Source organism: Peromyscus eremicus, chromosome 22 (assembly GCF_949786415.1).
Source record: "Peromyscus eremicus chromosome 22, PerEre_H2_v1, whole genome shotgun sequence".
Lineage (NCBI taxonomy): Eukaryota > Metazoa > Chordata > Mammalia > Rodentia > Cricetidae > Peromyscus > Peromyscus eremicus.
The window spans coordinates 14,210,078-14,225,137 of NC_081437.1; the positions used below are offsets into that span (position 1 = coordinate 14,210,078).

Genomic DNA, 15,060 nt, shown 5'->3' on the forward strand with positions numbered 1-15,060 from the left:
CAGGGTTTCTCTGTGTAGCCCTGGCTGTCCCAGAACTCCCTCTGTAGACCAGGCTGGCCTCAAACTGAGATCTACCTGCCTCTGCCTCCCAAGTGCTAGGATTAAAGTAGGATTAAAGGCGTGTGCCCAGCTGAGATCAAGTTTTTTGGTTTTTTGTTTGTTTGTTTCCAAGACAGGGTTTCTCTGTGTAGCTTTGGAGCCTGTCCTGGATCTCACTCTGTAGACCAGGCTGGACTCGAACTCTCAAAGATCCGCCTGGCTCTGCCTCCTAAGTGCTGGGAATAAAGGCGTGCGCCACCACCGCCCAGCTGAGATCAAGTTTTGAGCATACCAAAAACTACATTTTGGAAGCTAGTGAGATGACTCAGCTGTTAAGGGCACTTAGTGCCAAGTCTGCAGACCTGAGATCAATTCTCAGAACCCACATGGTAAAAACAGAGAACTAAAGCCAGGAATGGGAGTGTTCGCCTTTCATCCCAGCACTCGGGAGGCAGTGGCAAGCAGATCTCTGGGGGTTCGAGGCCAGCCTGGTCTACAGAGTGAGTTCCAGGACAGCCAGGGCTGTTACACAGAGAAACCCTGTGTTGGGGGGGGGAGGGACACGACAGAGAAATGACTCCCAAAAGTTATAAACAAAAAAAGTATCCAGTCTAAAATGCCAGTATTGCCAAGGGAAACTCTATTTAAATAAAATGAGATAAGGAACCATTTATAAAGTATAATAACTTATTTTTCAAATACAAATTGTACCAATAGACATCTCTAAAAATGTAAACGTTTTAGAATACTAAACGTGAAACCTTTGCCGAAGCAACTCTAATAAACATGTACTGTTGGGCAGGCAAGCTGACTCAGCGGGTAAGGGAACTTGCTGCTAAACCTGACCTGAGCTGGATCCCCAGACCCACCCGACAGAGGGAGAACATACCTACTCAAGTTGTCCTCTGACCTCCACATATGTGCTGCGGCTCATTCGTGGGCGCACGCACAAACACACTCAAATAAATAAACATGCTATATGAGTAAGACCTTATATTGCATTTCTGGGACTTGAAGTGTAAAGGCCAAGAAAATGATATGTACACATAGGAAAAAGCTATGTATAGAGGGAAAGGGATTAAAAACCATGACCTACCAGTTCTGAACTTTTTTTAAAAAATCACTTATTTTAAAAATGTGAAGGTATGCTTTGTATGTGATACTGACTGCTGATACTAACAACTGGCACGTTATCATACTTAGGCCCACATTATGACGGTTCTAATACACACACACACCCTTACCTCATCTTCATGCTAACTGCACAAAGTCCAATCGAGTAGACTTTGGCTAATACGTAAAATCTAACAGGAACCTTCATGTCTGGGCACATTAACTCTTCCCTCTCAAAATCTGCTGGAAAAATCCATTGATTTCGGGGTTGTTTATCTGTAAGACTGCCAAGGTGTGGTGTGCTCTCTGGCAGACAGATGGCATAACCTTTCAGGGGCCATGCTGCATGATGAGCACTAAGGGACTATCACATATAATAAGGAAACTAGCTGATTACAGATCGAGGACAAAGCAAGTGGTAATCCGAGATGTTCCTGTGCCCTCCCATCTGACAGTCACCTGCACAGCTCTGCGCTTACACTGCAGCTGCCCCCATTCCTTCTACATCATCTTTACGCCACCTTTTCCTACAGTGAGCAGAGCTGAGAATAGATGAACTGAAGCATGCAATCTCATCAGTCAACAGAAAAGTCAGTTTATAACCGAAGTACACTGCAGGGCTATCCTCAACTCCACAGTGGGGCTGCAGAAATGCCTCCCACATCTGTTTGGAATTTCACTTACAGCAGCGTATTTCATCAGGTGCTGTAGATCAGTCAACACGCTAGAAATTCTGAGCACAGATGAACAAGGGCACAGAACAGATATGAGGATCACTCGAAGGCACTCAATCTGGAACATAACTTAGCCACGTAAGAGCCTCTGAGGCAGCTGAAGAATCTGGACACCTATTTATTGAAATTAAAAGGAAGCCGGGCGGTGGTGGCGCACACCTTTAATCCCAGCACTCGGGAGGCAGAGCCAGGCGATCTCTGTGAGTTCGAGGCCAGCCTGGGCTACTACCAAGTGAGTTCGAGGAAAGGCGCAAAGCTACACAGAGAAACCCTGTCTCGAAAAAACCAAAAAAAAAAAAAAAAGACACTAAAAGGAAAGGAACTAAAGGCACCAGGTTTCCTAATTCTGCTTTTCCACTCTCGGGTCTAGGGATGGAGCGCAGTGGTAGGGTGCTTGCCTAGCATGCAAGAAGCTTTGGGTTGGATTCCCAAGCCTCTGTCCATCAGAAATAAGGTATGCTTGTTTAATGGAGTGATGGTGTACTTGAGAGGCTGAGGCAGGAGGATTGCTGCAAGTTTGAAGACAGCCTGGGAAACCTAGAAAGACCAAGGCCCTAGCTCAAAAAAAAAAGGGGGGGGGGAGAGCATGCAGCATAAGACTTGTACACAGACAACTACAAAGTACTGTAGTCCTCTGCCCTCCACCTGTGGACATACATTAACAACCGCTGGATGGCCAGGGACACACCTTTAATGGCAGCACTCGGGAGGCAGAGGCAAGCAGATCTGAGTTCAAGGCCAGCCTGGTCTACAGAGTGAATTCCAGGACAGCCAGGGCTACACAGAGAAATCCGGTCTTGAAAAACAAAAAAACAACAACAAATCTGGGAAGGATGAGGAAACATTAGAGACTCATACAATGCTGACAGAATGTAAAATTGGACGCTTTACTGGAATCCTCCATAAATGTTTCCACGAACTGGAAAAGTTTAAGTTTAACCCTTCCTCTTTCTATAAATATTCGTGTGTGTGTGTGTGTGTGTGTGTGTGTGTGTGTGTGTGTGTAGGTCAAAGGACAACTTTCAGGAGTTGGTCCTCTCCTTCCACCAGGGATGAAACTCAGGTTTGGCAAAACGTGCCTTTACCAGCTGAGCCATCACAACAGATTCTTAAAAACTAACTTCCTGCCAGGCAGACTAACACACACTTGTGATCCCAGCCCTGGAGAGGCAGTCTGGACAATCAGGCATTCCAGGCCATCCACAGCTACATTCACAGTTTGAGACTAGCCTCGGCTATATGAGACCTTCTCTCAAAAAAAAAAAAAAAAAAAAAAAAGAGAGAGAGAGAGGAGAGAGAATGGGAGAAAAGAAAAAGGAACAAAGAAATAGATAAAGCAGGGTGGTGAAACCACCAGGAAATAGCTTCTCATCCGACATGTTTGTGTGTAGTATACACACGTGTGCATGAGGGAGGTAGACTGAGCTCAGAGGTTGATTGAGGATGTCTTCCTCAATCACTTCTCATCTTAGATTTTTTAAACATTTATGTATGTACTGAATATCTGTATGTGCACCACACTGTGCAGGTGCCCATGGAGGCCAGAGAGGGCATCTGAACCCTTCTTCTGAGAGCTACCAGCAGTTGGAAGCCACGGATGTGGGCTCTCCGTAAGAACAGCAGGTGCTCTTAACCGCTGAGCTCTCTCTCCAGCCCCCACCTTCACTAATGTTCAAGACAGGATCTACCAACAAACCTAGAACTTGGCATTTCAGCTAGACTGGCTGGCTACCAGCAAGCCCTAGGTTCTGCCTGACTCAGCAACCCAGGACTGGGGTTCCAGGTTCGTGTCTCCACATCAGACATGAATGCTGGAGTCCCGGCATCAGCTCTTAATGCTTCTGCAACAGGCACATTACTCACTGAGCTGGGAGATTTTTCATAAAACAAACAAGCAAACAAAATCTCTTACTAATATTTTATAAAAACCAACTATATTTGGAAGTAGGAACAATTAAGTATGTATAACTTAGCCCCCCCCCATGCTGATTTCTCCCAAGTTCTTGGCAGGAATTAGATAGTAATCCTTAGCCCATACTAACATCTCACAATCTGTTTCAAAGCATCCCACATTTCCATCAATACTCTAGAAATTAACAGTTGACTGTGAAGGCTTCTAATTTTCTAACAATTTTATTTTTAGATTTATTTGGGGGGGGTAGGTGCTTACAGGAGTCAATTCTCTGCTTCAACTCCGTGGAACTCAAGTCATCAGGCTTGGTGGCAAGTGTCCTTACCTGCTGAGACACCTGACCAGCTCCAGTAATTTAAAAAATTTCATTTGTGAAAAATCTATTTCAGCCATAATGTCTCTAGGAAACAGTGGGAATATTTAGGAAATCAGACAAACTGTATAGGAAGGAGTTACTAAAAACTTTGCTTCTAAAACAATTTTTTTAAAAAGCTCAAGCCAGGCCTTTAATCTCAGCACTTGGGAGACAGAGCAAGCTGATCTCTGTGAGTTCAAGGACAGCCTGGTCTACATAGTGAGTTCCAGAACAGCCAGAACTACATAGTGAGACCCTGTCTCAAAACAACAAAAACAAAATTTAAATTAAAAAAATATAAAGTTGTAAAAGCTGAATGAATGCCCTCAAAGCCTTAACAATTTATTTTTCTTATTTTAAATTATGTGTATGTGGGTAAGTGTGTGCCTGTGAGTGCAGGTGCCCACACAGGCCAGTGTTAGATATCCCTGGAACTGGAGTTAAGAGTTGGTTGTGTGCCAACTCATGTGGGTGTTAGGAATCAAACCCAGATCCTCTGGAAGAGCAGTTTGTGCCCTTAACCACTGAGCCATCTCTCCAGCCCAAGTCTTTTGTTTTTTTAAAAGTATTGTTGATATCATGTTCAAAGACAGCCTTGGCTGCCATCCAGACCAGGCAGGAAATGGAGCCAGCTTTGGGAGACTGCCTCTGCAGGTCCTGGAACTCCAACTGACGGACCCGAGGAAAGGTTAGAAGCAGGTGAGTGGAACTCTCTGGGAACATCTTAGCTGAGGCACTGGGAGCAGCAGTTTCCAAGGCAGAGAGGATCATTTGCCCTCTCCAGCACTTTTATTTGGAGGCAGATTGTTTAAACTAAGGATTCAGTTGCCAAGAAACAGCATGTCCCCAACAGACTAGTTTGACAACCAATCTATCTACCAACACTAATGCACCAGAATCTGTCCCTGAGCCAAGGCCAACCCTGAGTGATGCTGTGGTTCATTTCCTATATAGCTTCTCCCTTTCCAAGGACGTCACCTGGTCAGAATCATTTCCATGATCACGCCAATTATTTCCTATTCTCTTTCCTCTATTAAATTTCTAAAGAGTCTCGGTCAGTGAATTAAAAGCTGTGAGGAAAAGCCAGGTGTGGTGGCCCACACTTATAATCCCAGCACTCAGGGGGCAGAGGCAGGTGGATCTTCGTGAGATTGAGGCCAGCCTGGACTACATAGTAAATTCCAGGATAACCAAAGCTACATAGTGAGACCCTGTCTCAAAAAAAAAAAAAAAGGGTTTTACCAACAGCCAAAACTTTCAACCATAAAAAAATATACTAGTCAGCTTTGGGTCACTAAAATGAACTAAATGCCTGCAACAGGGTATTTATGAAGAGAAATTTAGCTCAATGGTGGAAGTCCGGGACAGTAACATGGCATCAGCTCCATTTTTGGTTAGCAATGAACCATGTTAACTTTTTTTTTTTTTTTTTTTTTTTTTTTTTGGTTTTTCGAGACAGGGTTTCTCTGTGTAGCTTTGCGCCTTTCCTGGGACTCACTTGGTAGTCCAGGCTGGCCTCGAACTCACAGAGATCCGCCTGGCTCTGCCTCCCGAGTGCTGGGATTAAAGGCGTGCGCCACCACCGCCCGGCGAACCATGTTAACTTTTAAGAGCTTTCTATTTTCTATTTCTCAGATGCACCAAGTCACCATAGCAGAAGAGCTTATATCACCAAAGTCTGAAGCCAGGTCCCACAATCCTTCTTTAGGGCGTACCTTTAATGACTGTAGGGAGGCACAAGCCACAGCCAAACCACAGCTTACTCTAATTCAAAGGGTTATTGCTATTGTTATCAACCTCAAAGACCAACATTTTAAGAACACAGAGATTTGGTTAGTTCAAGGAACCCAAGACTGATTTTTTTTTTTTTTTTTTTTTTTTTTTTTTTGGTTTTTTGAGACAGGGTTTCTCTGTGAAGACTGATTTTATCGTAATATCTTATATTGAAATTTATAAATTATTTCACATTGCTACACCTATTCAAAATGTATTCTTGCTTTACAAAAAGAATGGCTTATCCTCATCACAGGATTACTTCCTGTGTTAATTTAGGAGCATGGGATGCTACTCATGTACCCTTCCCTTCCCAGGAAAGTCAGCACTCAGGATCTACTCATCTGATTTGCCCTAGACAAAAACTTAACATGTGCACACACACATACATCCCACATGTACTTTTGAACTCCTATAATATGATCAACTTACATTCGAAGCATTTAACACAAAACTGAACAGTGAAGTCATTTGGATCAGTGCGTTCACAGGGCCCGGCCTCTCACTGGGAAGCTGAAAGATGGCCTTGAATAAGATCCTGAATGCGGGACAGAATGATCTCATTGGAGCTGCTGCAGTTTTCTGGAGCATATGGTGGGTCAATCGTCAGGACCCCAGCCACACAGAGAGTCCTTTGTGCATCTCCCTGTTCGGTGACTGGGATGTGGTTCTTCTCCAGCCACTTCTTTAGGCTGTTCTTTCTCTTTTCCAGATCCTCAGGGCTGTACCCTTTACAATCTCCAGATGTGAACAGATGTGCCAGCTGCTCCCTTACTCTGGGGTCTGCTTCACTCACCGTTTCCACCGTCTGTACAGAGTGCCCCATAATTCCAGTCACAGACAAGCTGCCATCTTCAAGGAAGTTCACGAGAACAATGCTTTAAAGAAAAAGTAAGTTCAGAGCAGATTTGAAAAAAAAAAAACCCAGAACTATGAAGAAGCAATACAATGAGGGCATCATCAACCCAAACAGGTCACCTGACCCCCAGGACGATTAACCATCTCGCCACCAAATGCTTTTACTTACTCCTCAGCCCTCACTGAGATCCTAAACATCTAAACGGTTTTTTTTTTTTTTTTCTCTTTCAAAAAAAACCAAACCTCCTGAGAACCAGGCTTATCTCTTTGAGTTCGAGACCAGCCTGGTCTACAGAGTGAGTTCCAGGACAGGAATCAAAAGCTACACAGAGAAACCCTGTCTTGAAAAAACAAAACAAAAACAAAAATAAAACCAAAGTCAGAAGATCATCAAACCCAAAAGCTGAAAGTGGATCAGAACTAAGTGGTAGAACACGTCTGTCTGTATGAGATCCTAGGTTCAATCCCTAGCAGAACACACCCACACCCACAGCCCACTAGAGTAAGACAGACAGAAGGGACACAATACTAGGAATAGGGCAGCACTGCTCAACATACTATGACAAATTTATGACAATAACTCGAAGCTCAGGAAACTCCCAGGACAGACCTTAGTAGCAAAGGCCTATAACCCCAGTTATTCTTAAGGCTGAAGCAGGAGGATCACACACTTGAGGCCTGCCTGGTCAACTTGCTGAGACCCTATCTTCTTGGTTTTCTTTCTTTTCTTCTTTTGAGACAGGGCCTCACTCTGTAGCTCTGCCTGGCTCGGAATTTGCTACATAGATCAGGCTAGTCCCAAAGGACAGAGATGGTCCTGCCTCTGCCTCCCAAGTGCTGGGAAAAGGCTTGGCCGCCATTCCTGCCATATCACTTAAATTTTAGGAATTGGGCCATTTGTCATAAACGTGCATTTTTTTGTGACTAATAGAGGTAATAAAGACATTACAGAGTATCCACACTCTCTTCACTAAGCTTCCCAGAGTTAACATCGTACAATATTGATGGTACTTCTGTCAAAAATAAGAATTTACATTAACTAAACCACAGGTGTTGTTTAGTACTGAGTTTTCCACCAGGGGCCTTTTTCAGTTCTAGGATCTAGCCCAAGATCTTAGGTTACATTTCCAATTTAAGATCCTATGTTACATTTAGTTCTCATGTTTCCTTATTCTCTTCTGATCTGTTTTCCGGTCTTTACATGCTTCCTATGATCTTGAGAGTTCTGAAAAGTATTGTGAAGTGTTTTATACAGTGTCTCAATTCTTGGTTGTATGGAGCTTTCTCATAATTACACTACAAATTACTAGGCTTGCCGGGCAGCAGTGGCACATGCCTTTAATCCCAGCACTCGGGAGTTTGAGGCCAGCCTGGTCTACAGAGCGAGATCCAGAACAGGCACCAAAAATACACGGAGAAACCCTGTCTCTAAAAAACCAAAAAAAAAAAAAAAGAAAGAAAAGAAAAGAAAAAAGGAATTACTAGGCTTTTAGGAGAGTAGTAGCACAGAAGTGAAGTTCTTTTTTTTTTTTTTTTTAAACAAGGTCTCTTTGTAGCTCTGGCTGTCCTGGAATTCATTATGTAAACCAGGCTGGTCTCAAAATCAGAGATCTGCTTGGCTCTGCCTGGGAGTGCCGGGATTAAAGTTGTCCGCCACTGCACCTGGCTTCAGAAGTAAAATTCTTTTGTTACATCATAACATAGTAGACTATGTATTTTAGTGAAGATTCTGGTGTTTGAATTCAAAAGTGGAATTAATAGTTTTCTTTTTTTTAAACCTGTCCTCTACTTCTGATATCAAGGTCATATTAGCTTCAGCCTGGTGTGATAGTTCATGCCTTTAATCAGGAGGCAGAGGCAGGCAGATCTCTGTGAGTTCAAGGCCAGCCTGGTCTACAGAGCAAGTTCCAGAACAGCCAGAGTTACACAGAGAAACCCTGTATGTATCCTCAGCCCTTTTTTACTTTTTGACACAAGTTCTTAACAGCTGGATATGGTGGTTCACACGTATCTCAGCACTTGGGAGGCAGAGAGAGGAGAATGAGGAGTTCATGTTTATCCTCAGCTACGCAATGAATTTGAGGCCAGCCTGAGTCATGTGAGCCTTTAAAAAAGGTTGGCTGCCATGTCTCACACCTTTAATCCTAGCATTCAGGAAGTAGCAGCTGATGAAGTTAAAGGTCATCTTCAGCTACACAGCATGCTCAGGGCCAGCCTGGGCTACGTGAGACCCTGTGAAAGGACGAACAGAAGGAGAGAATTTCCATGTTCTATTCCTGTAACTGTGTCCAGTTTGCTGTCGTAACCCACAGTTAAAACAACACTTAGGCTCAAAAGCAGTTGTTAGGTGTGAATAACCAGCCTTTCACTGACCAGCCTTCTCATCTTGGATATCCGGGCAGTACGGCGTTGTCACTTCCAGAAAGTACGATGCATACTCACTTGGCAGAGACTGGGTCTGTAGTTAAAAGCCATCCTTTATACTCCTTCTTCTCACTGGCTATCACTCTGACTTCTTTATAAACGTAGTCTTCCCATTCTAAGGGGCTTTTCTTCGTCCATTCACTCATGGTTACCAGCTGACTAGAACTAAAACCATTACCAGTTTGGGTTAATCACTATGCATATTCCACACAAGCAATGTCTTAACCTCTAATCTCCATTCTGAAGGCAACGACGTCTGTAATTTGCCTCAAATTCTTAGCAAGTTGCTTGCTTGCTTTTCCTTTCTTTTTTTTTTTTTTTTTTTTTTTTTTTTTTTTTTTTTTTTTTTTTTTTTTTTAGTATTTTGAGACAGGGTTTCTCTGTGGTCTTGGTAACTCATACCTACAGTCCTGCCTACTAGTAACACTGAGACCACCAGTTTGAGACCAGCCTGGTTAACACAGCGTACGTCTCCAGCCTTAAAAGGAAAAACAAACAAAAAGTTCTTTTTGTTGTTGTTTTGTTTTGTTTTTCGAGACAGGGTTTCTCTGTGTAGTTTTGGTGCCTGTCCTGGATCTCACCCTATAGCCCAGGCTGGCCTCGAACTCAGAGATCCACCTGCCTCTGCCTCCCGAGTGCTGGGATTAAAAGCGTGCGCCACCACCGCCCGGCCCAAAATGCCCATTTTCAGTATAAGAAACTGATACTGTGGAGAATTCTTGAGAATGCTTTTTTACCATATCCGGAAAAAGAAAACTTATTAATAATTCAGCCTGAGCTACGGTAATAGCGAATGGCCGCCAGAGCAATTGTGAAACTCCTCTAGCATGTCCATCCCACCCTCTTCTCCCAGTTCCGGATACGACTCCAACCTGGCTTTGAACCCCGGTCCACAGAACATACTCAAACCCTCAGCTTTCCTTAGCTAAGAGGATTTCGCCCCAAACCCCTTGGAGGCATAACTGATGCGGAGTTCTCGGATTCCCACCTACTCTCTGTAGACCAGCGTCTCCGCGGGCTTTGGGGCCAGCTGCTTATTCGCGACAACCGAGGAAAACAACCCGGCAGCTCATCGCTACATCCCCACTTGGCTCACACGCCACCGAGCGGCCTTGAGTCGGCCCGCCTGGGCCCAGCATGCTTTGCGCCTGGCGTCACTTCCTCCCCCCAGAATCCTCCGCTCTGTAGTCCTTAGCCTCCGTCCTTGCTACGGGGCGGAGTCAGCGGAGCCGCAGTCGGTGAGCTAGGGAATCTGGGTTCCCGCGGCCACCGTGAACAGCTCAAGTTATCGTTGCAAGAGAAAAATGATCGTACTGTGTTCTCAATGCAAGTGGGTACGAAAATGCGCTTTGGCCACGGATGCAACCCAAAGCCCTCTGGGTAAATCTTCAGGGTCTAGAGGCTGAAGTGAACGGCGCGGATTCTCGTTTGGGGCAGTTAAAATGCGTGCGCCTTTGGGACGTGCTCGCAGTGAGTGTCGAGGTTGGTGCGGAAGCTGGGAAGATCATCGTTGGATTGGGCTGAATGCCCTCACTCATTATAAATCTCTTTGGCGGAAAGGGATGCAGCCCTTGCTTCTGCTTAGATTTCTGGGCACGTAGTCAATTGGGCTCTGATTACTGCAGAATCTTTTTTCGACACTATGATACTGAAAAGTGGTGCAAGATAGTAAATGCTGGGGTCCTGCCGACACTTTAAAAAAAAAAATGGTGATTAAAAAAAATTGAGCTAGAAGACTACCAAGCCAAGGGGCAGAAACATTAAAAATGAATCAGCTTTTTATTACTATTTGGAATTCCATATCAAATAATCCTTCTCAAAACTTTCACTGATTGAATGACTGCTTACATTAATGTAGCTTTCATGGATTAAGTTAGACTTTGCCAGTTAACACCCTCTGTAAATCTACAGAGAGCTAATATAAATTCCAAGTTATTAGAGTGTGGAAGGAACTGTTTGACCTTTAAAAACGCAGAATAAAAACCAGAATAAAACTGGTTTGTGACAACTGTTCACTTGCATTTTAAGCTCCATTCTTTACTGCTAAATAAAAGGTTTGACCTGTGTTTTCTTTTGAGACCTGTTTTTGTTCTTTTGAGACAAGTCACTCCCCTACCCTTTCCAAACTATCAGAAATTGAAGTTGCATGTGGGTCACACGTGGTGCACAGGCCTTTAGTCCTAGCATTTGGGAAGCAGAGGTAGGTGGATCTTTGAGAGTTCAAGACCAATTGGCCTGTAAAAAAAAAAAATTGCCGGGCGATGGTGGCGCACGCCTTTTATCCCAGCACTCGGCAGAGTGAGGCAGATCTCTGTGAGTTCGAAGCCAGCCTGGGCTACAGAGCGAGATCCAGGACAGGCACCAAAACTGCACAGAGAAACGCTGTCTCAAAAAACAAAACAAAAATTCAGTTACAAGTATTGTGTAGCAACTATAAAGTATTCTAGCTTTTCTGTTGGTTCTGTTAGTACCAGCCAATAGAAGTATCTCTGGGCCGGGCGGTGGTGGCGCACGCCTTTAATCCCAGCACTCGGGAGGCAGAGCCAGGCGGATCTCTGTGAGTTCAAGGCCAACCTGGGCTACCAAGTGAGTTCCAGGAAAGGCGCAAAGCTACACAGAGAAACCCTGTCTCGAAAAACCAAAAAAAAAAAAAAAAAAAAGTATCTCTGTAGGGGAGGACCCCCACCCCCACCCCAATGATACAGGACATACCAAATTCTCAACACAAGAGATTTATTACCCCGAGGGGCAAGGGGGCGGGGGAGGGGGCGGGGAAGGCTGCAAAGGCAGCAGTACAGCAAAAAGCACCCAGGAAGCAGGTGTTGTTTTTCTTTGTTTTGTTTTGTTTTGTTTTGTTTTTGCAGGAGTAGGTTTTTAAGGAGAAAAGGGGGAGTCTGTGCTAGGGTGAGATGGTAAGTCCTGATTGGACATATTAGCCAAATAATGAATTTTGGTTGCTGGACCTTGAAGCTTTGTCTCAGGAGTGAGTTAGTGGCCAAATAAGGGTATGGACCTTGGAGGCTAGCTTTAGGACTGTAATCTAATGGTTTTTATTAGGGGGAGAAAGGTAAAAGGCAAAACCTGTTGGGTACCATGTTTGCCATGCTCCGGCCTGGTAGAGCCCTTCTTGATGCTTAGTCATCAAGAATACGTTGATGAGGGGCTAGGAATGACTACATTGATAAAGCGTTTGCATAAAAATAAGCACAGCATGGTAGTGTTCATTTGTAATCCAAGGGCTGGAAAGTGGAAACTGAAGGATACCTGGGGCTCACTAGTCTAATTGTCAAATTCTGGGCCAATGAGATCCTGTCACAAAGGAGGTGGGTGGGGCTGGAGAGATGGCTCAGAGGTTAAGAGCACTGGCTGCTCTTCCTGAGGTCTTGAGTTCAATTCCCAGCAACCACATGGTGGCTCACAGCCATCCGTAATGAGATCTGGTGTCCTCTTCTGGCCTGCAGTCAAAAATGCAGACAGAACACTGTATACATAATAAATAAGTCTAAAACAAACAAACAAAAAAAAAAGGTGGGTGGATTTCCTGAGGATGACACCTGAGGTTGCCATAGAGAGAGACAGAGAGACAGAGACAGAGAGAGAGAGAGAGAGAGAGAGAGAACAAATTTGGAAAAAGAATACATTAGGAGGCTGGAGAGATTGTTCAGTGGTTAGGAGCACTTGCTGTTCTTCAGAGAGCCAGTATTCAATCCCCAGCACCCACATGGTGGCTCACAATTGTGTGTAACTCCCAAGAGCTGACACTTCTGGCCACAAGGGGCACCAGGCACATGTGTGATGCTCAGACATACATGCAAGCAAAACACCCAAACACATAAAATTTTTACTTTTAGGAAGGATACAATGGCCAGGCAGTGGTAGTGCACACCTTTAATCCCAGCACTCGGGAGGCAGAGGCAGGCAGATCTCTGTGAGTTCGAGGCCAGCCTGGTCTACAGAGCGAGATCCAGGACAGGCACCAAAAGTTACACGGAGAAACCCTGTCTTGAAAAAGAAAGAAAGAAAAAGAAAGAAAGAAAGAAAGAAAGAAAGAAAGAAAGAAAGAAAGAAAGAAAAGAAAAGAAAAGAAAAGAAAAGATACAATGGACTGGGGTGACGGCTGTTAGTAAAGTGCTCTCCAGAAGCCAGATGAGCCCCTGCAGCTCAGTGACATTGCTCAGTGCTTAAAGGAACTTGCCACACTATCCCTGATGACCTGTTTGATGTCTGGGACATTTGTGGAAGGAAAGAGCTAACTCCTACAAGTTCTGTGACTTCCATGCACTTTCACACCCACACACACAAAGTGTTTTAGGTTGAGTGTGGTGGTGCACACCTTTAATCTCAGCAGTCAGGAAGTAGAGGCCAGCCTGGCCTGCATAGTGAGTTCCAGGCTAGCCAAGGCTACACAGTGAGATCCTGTCTCAAAAGCCAAAGCAAATAAAACCAAGGTAGAGGGTTTGTGAGGTGGTTCGGTATGTAAAGTCCCTGCTGCAAAAGCATGAAGTCCTGATCCTGGATCCTCTGCACCCACATAAAAGCCTGGCATGGCAGTGTGCTTCTGTATCCTCAGGGCTTGGGGGCCTTGACTGGCAGGTTCCAGGCCTGCTAGCCAGCGGGTTTAGCCAGAGCAGCAAGTTCCTAGATCTGTAAGTTCTGTCTCAAAAAAAAAGGTGGAAGCTGGGTGTAATGGCACATGTCTTTAATCCTAGCACTTGAGAGGCAGAGGCAGGTGGATCTCTGTGAGTTCAAAGACAGTCTGGTCTACATTAATGAGTTCCCGGACAACCAGAGCTACATGGTGAGACCCTATCTTAAATGATGATGATGATGATGATGATGATATAAAGAAGTGATTGAGGAAGACATTTTAATGTCAACCTCTGTCTGATATATGTGCCTGGTCTGGCCAGCACGTGCGCATACTTGCATATAACACACACACAGCTATCTCATATTGACCCCTGGCCTCTGCATTTGTGTATCTACACTACACACCCACATACACGTCCCCACACAGTAAACACACACAGGAAATACTGCTATAGGGGCTGGAGAGATGGCTCAGCAGTTAAGAGCACTGGCTGCTCCTCCAGAGGACCCAGGGTTCAATTCCTAGCATCCACATGACAGCTTACAACCTGTCTAGAACTCCAGTTCCAGGGGATCTGACACCCTCACACAGACATACATGCAGGGAAAACACCAATGCACAGAAAATATCTTTTTAAAAAATGAAATAGTGCTCTAGTGTTGTTGCTATGTCTTCTGCTAAGAACTAGAATTATTTTTTAGGTGGGGTCTCATTTAGCCCAGTCTGGCCTTTAACTTGCTGTGCAGCTGAGGCTGGCCTGGAACTCTTAATCCTCCAGCTTCCATTTCCCAAGTGATGGGATTAAAAGCATCCATTAACATGCATTAAAAACTGAGGTTTTTTTTCTTTTTTTTTTTTTTTTGTCTTAGCAACCCTCTAGCCTCAGCCCCTTGAGAAGTGGGTATTGTATGTTCGTGTCTTTTTTTTTAATTATTTATTTTTATTTTATGTACATTAGTGTTTTGCCTCCAGGTATGTCTGTGCGAGGGTGTTGGATCTCCCAACAGGAGTTACAGACAGTTGAGGTGCTCTATGGGTGCTGGGAATTGAACCTGGGTCTTAACTCCTGAGCCATTGCTCCAACTCCGTTTCTTTTTAATGCATGAATAACTAGGGCTGCAGATAATTGTTTATTTTTGACTGTGGAATGATATGATTAAATCAGCGAGAAGAGCAAGGCGGTGGCACACGCCTTTAATCCCAGCCAGCACTTAGGAGGCAGAGGCAAGGGAATCTTTGAGACCAGGCTGGTCTACAGAGG

General features: G+C 44.5%; 1 protein-coding gene across 1 annotated transcript; it reads right to left on the reverse strand.

The window, feature by feature from the left end:
* Nucleotides 1-6,074: 6,074 nt before the first annotated feature.
* On the reverse strand, nt 6,075-10,339 carry Gemin6 (gem nuclear organelle associated protein 6). Its single transcript, XM_059248340.1, has 3 exons — nt 10,197-10,339; nt 9,227-9,373; nt 6,075-6,804 (listed from the first exon to the last, which is right to left on the reverse strand). Exons 2-3 carry the CDS (start codon nt 9,352-9,354, stop codon nt 6,429-6,431), a joined length of 504 nt encoding a protein of 167 aa, XP_059104323.1. The 5' UTR covers nt 9,355-9,373; nt 10,197-10,339; the 3' UTR covers nt 6,075-6,428.
* Nucleotides 10,340-15,060: the final 4,721 nt, after the last annotated feature.